This window comes from Halichondria panicea, chromosome 5 (genome assembly GCF_963675165.1).
Source record: "Halichondria panicea chromosome 5, odHalPani1.1, whole genome shotgun sequence".
NCBI classification, from domain to species: domain Eukaryota; kingdom Metazoa; phylum Porifera; class Demospongiae; order Suberitida; family Halichondriidae; genus Halichondria; species Halichondria panicea.
The window spans coordinates 2,335,018-2,343,165 of record NC_087381.1 but is presented as its reverse complement, the minus strand read 5'-3'; the positions used below and the strand labels follow the sequence as shown (position 1 = coordinate 2,343,165).

The window sequence follows — 8,148 nt, the reverse complement described above, 5'->3', positions numbered from 1 at the left end:
TTTCACTTCCGCCTTTTCTGATTTCTGTCTTTCCGGTCCTACATGTGTATGCGCAAGTCAAGGGTTAACCTTGGAATGCATTGCCATGCTACGCCCACTCATTTACCCTTCACTTCCGCTTTTTCTGATTTTCTGGCTTTCTGGTCCTACAAGTGCATGTGAGTTAGATCTATTGATCTGCTTACAAATTGACAGTATAGATACTATACATAGATATGGTTATTCCCAAACTATATAATTATGGTAAATCTAAGACTATCCATGATGATCGTTATTTGAATGTTTATTGTAACTTCCCGCACAAGGGAAAACAAGGTGCTTGCATGCATTTAGTATAAGTTTGCATGGATTGCACACAATAATTGAGACAGAACTTACTGTAGCATTTCAGCCTGCTAACAAGTGAGCAGAGATTTAACTGATAGATCTATAGGCTATATATAGCTGTTCATTTCTATTGACTACTATGCTTAGTTCAAGTTTATTTTCGCTGCTGTGTGTAACTCTCACTCTCATCTGTGGTGGAAGCACTGAAGGGCAAAATAATTATTTACCAGTTTATCCAACGGTTTCTCCTGATCCTGACATTGGTTCCCTTTACTTTGGATTATTGGTTGGAGGTTCACTTGAGAATAGCTCAGTACTTGCAGCTGTGAGATTGTCTCTCGACATCATCAATAATCGCTCAGACATTTTGAGTGGATATTCCCTTCACTACACTCTGACTTATTCTGGTGTAAATAATGAATGTCTTTATATAATGTAAACTGTGTATAACTGTATAGTGCAGTACATATGTTATAATTATATATATATATATGCTAGCTGCTCTTCTAGTGGCAGGTTGACTACACATATACACAGGGACTGAGACAATTATTATTTCAATGCAGTGCTCTGGAAGTGACTTGGTGGACAAGACCTTCACACAACTGGATGGCAGACCAGATAGCTGTAAGAAACTTGGCTTGATCACTGCAGGTTGCACCAGCACATCACTTGTTTCGTCTTATGTGGGCAATCACTTCAATGTCCCTGAGGTATGGAAATTGTTATATGCATGCCCATGCATGTATGCAATTATATAATAATTATATAGAGGCAACTATATATAGCTATAGGTTTCCTGTATTAACTTAATTTGTGTGTCTCGAACGAAAGTTTTGTACAATCTCCATTATTGCTTGTCATTATTATAGTCTCTGGGCACGATATCGAACCACAAATAATTATGTTGTGCAGATACTGTGCTCTCAGACTGTACAAAGTGATGCAAGAGATTTGAATGTGTTCAGAACTCATCCCTCTAAGTTAGTGCTTGTACCTGCTCTTGTTAGCATCATAGCCTCTTATGAATGGACAAAAGTGGCTCTCATGGTGGAGAACAAGCAAGAATACACACCAGTATGTTGAAACTATGAGCAGCAGTATTAACGTGAGGCTATAATATAGCTGTTGTTTAGTGGTATGACCCTTTTCCTTATAATTATAGCCATACACCTTCGCATGCGCTTCCTCGCTAATACAAAAGGAAGTGTATACAAATATGAATGAATCTATTTTGTATGGACCGGTCGTTAATACTAATAAATAGAAAAATAATTTATAATCGAGGGGGCTAAATGCTTTGACCACTGAAGAATGCTAAAATAATGTGCATGCATGATATTTATAGATTATTAAAGAGTTGAAGGAGGAAGTTATGGACCTGAACATTACCTTCTCTGTCACAACTATTGATCTCCAAGGAGACTCGCTGAAAGTGATTGGGAGCTGTGGCAAAGATATATTTGTAAGATCTTTCCTGCGCTCGTTACTGTCATAATCATGACTTTATAAATAAATACAGGACTCTGATGTAAGGATATTCATACTGGTGATGTCTTCGGTAATGACTCGACACTTGCTTTGTCAGGTACAAATATAGTAGTCGTGAATATCGCCCTGAGTATATAGATCATGATACTGATTAGTTCCTCCGGTAACTATAGATCCTTCCCATTGTGAATACAGGCATTCAAGCAAAGTGTAAAGTATCCCAAACATGAGTTTGTATTGGTTAGTGAGCAAAACAGCAACTGGTGGGTATCATCACAATCAGAGGATGGACGTTACGGCTGCTCTTCTAATCAACGAGCTGATGTGCTGAGCCATTCACTTGGACTGCAACTAAATCAAGATTACGTTGTTCGTAAACAGCAGGTAATCAAAGTGAGATTACTCTTTATATATATACCTTGAGAGATATATAGCTAGCTATATACATACATCACAGTAAGTCATCCACTAGCTTAATACGTGGTAATTTTAAAATCTTTGTGTGTTTTTCCCAGAATATTTCTGAGGATGCTGATATCTCTAACTTTACTCGCGGATCACAGGCTAAGTATTGCTATGATGCTGTCTGGACACTTGCTTTGGCACTCAACAAAACCGTGACAGGTACCAAAAGTTTAATTGTGCTCCAAATATTCAAATTCCATCCAGAGTTTGGTGATATCAACTGCACTTATCAAGACTCTCAAATGGATCAGTTGTACAATAATATTCAAGAAACTGACTTCATTGGAAAAACAGTAAGTGGATTATAATAAACAATAAACAAATTTTATGCATGACTGTACAATAACATCATTTCAACCATTCATAAGGATTCATTTTGTAAGACCATAACCATAAGTATAGCAGGAAATATTCATGAAGTGCAAACATTTCGCGTTTTTTGAGGACTGAGCAGTTACCGCGAAATTATAACTGGCCACACAACCTCCCACGAAAATTATTCTGAGGGCTTTTGAGCCCATTAACGAAAATGTTCACCTACGAAACTGTCCTACGAAACTGTCCTACTAACGGTTATAATTATGATCTACGTACATTAAACTAATTGTCTAAGCCAGGTTGAATCATGACACTAAAGTCTTAAAGGCCACCTCTTTTTATTACAACCATTGTTTGTTTGACCAATGGCCACTATTAAAGACAGATTTCCCTCAGTGCTATATTATTATCGTTACATATCATTGATCTTTGCATGCAATCCTGATTACATGGAGGTGGCTGCTTGCAGGGTCATGTGAGATTTACCAATGGCGGGGAGCGATTGACTGATGACATTGAGATACTGGTGACACAATATCAAACTGAAGAGTCACAATGGAGTAACTTGAATGCTGTTACTATAGGATCCTACGTGCAGAGTGAATTGACACTTTATGACAATAAAACCATATGGCCAGGTAGGAAAAATGTTTGGTGAATCTTCATTTCTGTTATAATTCATCTCGTTTTGTATAGATGGAATTCCATATGATGGCAAACTTGTCAGTGTGATAGTTACCGTGTCCACTCCATTAGCTGTTGTTTATTATTTATTCGCAACTGCTGGTATCATCTCAACACTAGTCTGTTGTGTATTCAATTATGCCTACAGGAAAACAAAGTGGGTTTATTATCAATTACAATCTGCTCATACCAATCATAGTTACTGTATACGTGCATGGTTTACTTTCAGGGTTGTTCGACTAACAAGTCCCAATCTCAATTACCTGATAATCATCGGATGTCTATTCATCTATATTTCAGTGTACTGGTATCTTATTCCCTCAACAAACACAGATGTAGTACTTACATCTTGTTTCGTAAGTGGTTTACCTTTCGTCTTTTCACATGTATATACTGTGTGTCATATTTTCAGTTTCAAATTGGGTTTCTGGGAAGTGGCTATTTTCTACTCATGGGTACCATTGTTGCCAAACTCTGGAGAATCTATTACATTTTCAGGCAAGCTTCGAGAGTAATATACGTACATGTAGATCGATAGAACAGAGTCACTTACGTATTGAACAATCAAGCAATCAATTTTTCATATTTGCATGCAGAAATCCAGACTCTGCTAAGAAGAGAGCTATTACAGACTGCCAACTCGTCACGTTCGTTCTTCTGCTGTTTTCTCTGGAGATAATTGTACTCCTCGTGTACTTCGGTGTGGAGATAGCTGCTCCAGGATACGAGTTGGAGAGAAAACTTGATCAGGACCAGCCGAGAGGGCTTGTTGGGGTATGCTGTGCATGGATGATTCCTATATAATTGTACATGTATAAATTATCCATGCAGGAACGAAAAATTGACACACAATACGAATTTTACAGTTGCATTCGAGTGCCCAACTTGCGAACAGTTACCACGGCCATTATATATGGAACAGCTGTAATTTTACAAATCTGTGCTCTATTTATGGCCATCAAGACAAGAAAGGTTCAAATCAAAGGATTAAATGATGCCAAGTACATTGCAGCAATTGTCTACCTTGCAAGTTTCGGCTCTTTAATCCAATTAATTGCAACTTTTACCTTGAGAAATAGAGTCAACACTTACCCTGTTGTTGTGGCTACATCTGTCGTGCTGGTGACAATGATAATGCAGGGGCTGGTATTCATTCCCAAGGTACATTTTGTGTGCAAAAATGTTAATTTGGGATAAAATTGTGAGATTCACTGGTTGGTCTGACCAGGAATTTTCATTAGGACAAATAGAAAAATTTTACTGAACAGTATATTTTATATAGCCACATTGTGATGAATGCATGCATACTTTTTTCTGTAAGATGTTGAACTTGTATCGAGATCCAGATGGTAACCACATCTTCAGCGTAAATGACCCCCTTGGCAAAGTAGCTCCACTCTCAACCATCTTTGTGAATGACGCTGCGAGATCAGACTGCAAAGAATGCCAAGAGTTGAAGGCCAGAGTGAAGAAGCTGGAACAAACGATTACTGAGGTTTTTCAAGTGCACTTTGAAACAACTGTTTACTATACTGTAGAGCGGGTATATTTTGAGGGTGTAAACTTTCTCGAACATTTATACCCTCGAAATATACCAGGTCCCCCCGCTATATATTATACGGTACCTATTGCCATGGTATAGGAACCAATAAACGTGTTGAAGAATTTTGGCCAATTAGAACGTTTGGTATACTCAGTTTATCTCTTACGTTGAAAGAATGTACCTGTTTTGAAACCAATTGGTATTATAGCATAGACTACTATAATTATATGCATGCACTGCATGCTACACTGAATGATGACATTTATTTTGCCCTGCATACAGAAGCGTCAGAGGGAGAGATCTGACAGGAATCGCAACGTGACTACCACTTTCTGTCGTCATGACCACGGTGAGGAACACTCCGAGGACGACGAGTTGGAAGGGACGCTGGAAATAAGCTGGGCAGACGATGGCTCCACATTTCATATCGGTCATCGAGTGTAGTCAAAAAGGGACTTTTAATTTTAGTTGTAGATGTATAGTTTGAATTGATTGAACATTTTGTTCTTCCATTACATTATTTACTAGATGATTGTTCATTATATTGATCTGTATATACACACCATAATAATACGTTGATCAACTTCTCTTTGAATACATCAGATCAATCTGTCGTACGTCAGGTGATGTGTGTCTGCCTAACTCCTTCATAGCCTCATAGATACCATCCTGTCGTAGGTTCTCAATATCGAGCACATGTCTCTATGCACACGGACCTACGGCACTGAGTTAAGGATATTTCACAAGAGGGCACTCATTATGAGGGCCGGGACTATCATTATGAGGGGACTATAATTATGTACACAAAATGGCTAGTTTTAGAGGCTATAGTATGGTATTTTGAATCGTTGTTTCAATGATTTTTGACCCCAATATAGGAAATATAATAGCTATATGTACTGCGTATATGCTGTGTTGAAGCATCATGCATCTATCATAACTCCAGCTATAGCACTATAATTTATATCAGAGTACGTAATAATTTGACAGTACTTTCTTGCATTGTAAGCAATATAACATGCATGTAGGGAGTTGGAGATAAAACAATAAAATTATGGAAGAAGACACGGTTAATACACTAAACAATCAAAGACAGTATAATGTTTGTATAATTATAATTATGCTAACAATTATAATACGCTCGTCAGTTTTAATAACGTCTCTTGCTTATGATTTGTTCACTTATTGCTTCTCTTCTTCTCCTGCAGAGGTGAAGCAAACACATCATTAGAGCACAGTACTTTACAACACAAACCGTATTATTTAATGTGTACAATTGACATTCCACTGTACATGTGGTCTCTTATGATCAGATATATATTACCCTCCTGTAGCAGACTTTCAAAGTGACGCAATGACTATGAGCGTTGATAATTATACAAAAAATGTACATAGGAGAGTTATATACCTTATGAAAATGTAGACCGTGTACATTTACACATACCAGTACGTACATGTAGTATATATTATGTACTGTATACATACAGTATAGGTCGTACCTTGGAGGCCAGAATAATGAGCAGACGACAGAATATGTTAACAAAGTCGAGGAAGAGGTCTAGCGAGTGCCAGATGTAGTCGTTGTCTCCACGCTCGCACTTCTCCACAATCAGCTGGGTGTCAAACAGTATGAAGCCACAGAACAGGAACAGGCCTCCGTACAGCTCAATCTGCATGGGATTGTAGTGATTTATGCCTAAAAAAATTATGTATGTTACAAGCACACTAAAGAGCAAAAGAGCTTATACAATATGATAAGGTATAGGCATCACCAATCATTAGCTAACTATTGGATTGCTAATTATGGATTTATCGGAGAGAAGCCTTTACCAGCTGCCTTACATAACATATCTATGTGTACAGTGCACATTGCTAGTGTCTGTTACATTGTTTGTGAATGTACAATCATGGATAGCTAGTTCAATGTACATACAGCACAATAGACACTTTCCAGGCACAATAGTTTCACACTTAATTGTATGCATCCCATGAGTACATGTACTGCAGGCTGAGTACTCACCAGAGAATCTACCTGTGGGTACTAGTACTGGTGTCACCTTACACTTACACGTATGTTATGGGTACTAGTACTACTCACCTGGAATGCCATATAGGAGCCAATGAAGATGTTAATGAACATCATGAGACAGAGCATGCTCAGTCCTGACATCAGAAAACCTGAAGTAATAGGAGGGATATACCATCACATGGACTCCACCAGTATTACTAAGTGTAGTAATCGGCATTACATTCAACTTCAGAAAGTGTTGTTTTCACAAAACTCTGCTCCAAAAACTCAACCGAAAAAACTGAATTATGCGTTATACATACAGGTGTACAGTTTATCAGAGCTACATGTACATGTAGAATGTAATGCACACACATAGCTTTATAGATAATAGTGAGCATTTAAACAGTAGAGGCAAGCAAAGATTGCACTCACCTCCAAGATAGAGGAATGACCTCTTCTCACTGAGCAGGGCAGCCAGACTGAAGCAGGCGAAGATAACACAAGTACCCAGGAAGGCTGTTGGTATTATGCTGCAAGGAGAGGGGAAGCAAATAAAACATCTATTTTATAGTATATCACTCTGATCTCAAGAGCAAAGATTATGCCCTTGCTAATTTGACGGCTATTTTTTCTAAAGGCCAGGTATATATAGTGAAACACATTAATTTTGCACAAAACTTATTACAGTGGCTGCATTTGTACAGTACTAGTGTAGTAGTTATACCTTGGGTTGATTTCAAGCACCATGCTGAGCAGGGGCCCAAGTGAGAAGCCTGTAAGTGTGTGTGTGTGTGTGTGTGTGTGTGTGTGTGCGTGCGTGTGCGTGCGTGTGTGCGTGTGCGTGCGTGTGTGCGTGCGTGTGTGTGTGTGCGTGCGTGTTCGTGTGTGTGTGTGTGTGTGTGTGCGTGTGTGTGTGTGTGTGTGCGTGTGTGTGTGCGTGTGTGTGTGTGTGTGTGTGTGTGTGTGTGTGCATGTTGGAAACAAGGATTTAATACGGAAACCAATTTTAAGTGTACAAGTATACAAGTGACCGACTTGTCTACAATCAAATGTAACATGTGCAAGGGGAAAACACCCTATCTACATGTACGTGTACGTTAATAGCAAGCAAATGTAAGGGGAAAGCACCTAAAAATGTACATGTAATCAGTACAAGGGGAAAGCACCTCACATGACTGTATCTACACTCCCTAGCAACCACACTCTCACCTGTACATCCTCCAATTCCACACAGCATTCCTGCAACCAACACAAGAGGAAGTGAAACAACACACTATAGTACAGTTGCCACCATTGTTGCTACCTGTCA

The 8,148-nt window shown here is 38.7% G+C and overlaps 2 protein-coding genes across 3 annotated transcripts; one reads left to right on the top strand and one right to left on the bottom strand.

Moving 5' to 3' along the window:
* Positions 1 to 300: 300 nt before the first annotated feature.
* LOC135336447 (gamma-aminobutyric acid type B receptor subunit 2-like) lies at positions 301 to 5,423 on the top strand. 2 transcript variants are annotated; one of them, XM_064532244.1, is made up of 16 exons: positions 301 to 736; positions 894 to 1,040; positions 1,243 to 1,404; positions 1,676 to 1,792; positions 1,850 to 1,915; positions 2,014 to 2,202; positions 2,334 to 2,442; positions 2,488 to 2,576; positions 3,071 to 3,239; positions 3,298 to 3,442; positions 3,485 to 3,641; positions 3,698 to 3,783; positions 3,882 to 4,059; positions 4,117 to 4,446; positions 4,607 to 4,780; positions 5,111 to 5,423. In XM_064532244.1, the coding sequence occupies exons 1-16, from the start codon at positions 467 to 469 to the stop codon at positions 5,270 to 5,272; spliced, it is 2,550 nt and encodes an 849-aa protein (XP_064388314.1). In that variant the 5' UTR covers positions 301 to 466; the 3' UTR covers positions 5,273 to 5,423. The 2 variants fall into 2 exon arrangements, with proteins under 2 accessions (XP_064388314.1, XP_064388315.1); XM_064532245.1 differs by having other exon boundaries at positions 302 to 736; positions 3,515 to 3,641.
* Positions 5,424 to 5,853: 430 nt separating this feature from the next.
* On the bottom strand, positions 5,854 to 8,073 carry LOC135336623 (probable Bax inhibitor 1). Its single transcript, XM_064532495.1, has 6 exons — positions 8,049 to 8,073; positions 7,564 to 7,612; positions 7,272 to 7,369; positions 6,927 to 7,006; positions 6,328 to 6,498; positions 5,854 to 6,030 (listed from the first exon to the last, which is right to left on the bottom strand). Exons 2-6 carry the CDS (start codon positions 7,584 to 7,586, stop codon positions 6,007 to 6,009), a joined length of 396 nt encoding a protein of 131 aa, XP_064388565.1. The 5' UTR covers positions 7,587 to 7,612; positions 8,049 to 8,073; the 3' UTR covers positions 5,854 to 6,006.
* Positions 8,074 to 8,148: the final 75 nt, after the last annotated feature.

Bases quoted from the DNA above. Each gene is read 5' to 3' on its own strand.
- LOC135336447 (XM_064532244.1), top strand. From the start codon at position 467: ATGCTTAGTTCAAGTTTATTTTCGCTGCTGTGTGTAACTCTCACTCTC. The intron at 2,203-2,333 runs GTAATCAAAGTG...TGTTTTTCCCAG, and splicing joins ACGTTGTTCGTAAACAGCAG to AATATTTCTGAGGATGCTGA. The intron at 3,784-3,881 runs GCAAGCTTCGAG...ATTTGCATGCAG, and splicing joins AGAATCTATTACATTTTCAG to AAATCCAGACTCTGCTAAGA.
- LOC135336623 (XM_064532495.1), bottom strand. From the start codon at position 7,586: ATGGTGCTTGAAATCAACCCAAG. The intron at 7,370-7,563 runs GTATAACTACTA...CTCTCCTTGCAG, and splicing joins GTGCTTGAAATCAACCCAAG to CATAATACCAACAGCCTTCC. The intron at 7,007-7,271 runs GTGAGTGCAATC...CTATTACTTCAG, and splicing joins GTCATTCCTCTATCTTGGAG to GTTTTCTGATGTCAGGACTG.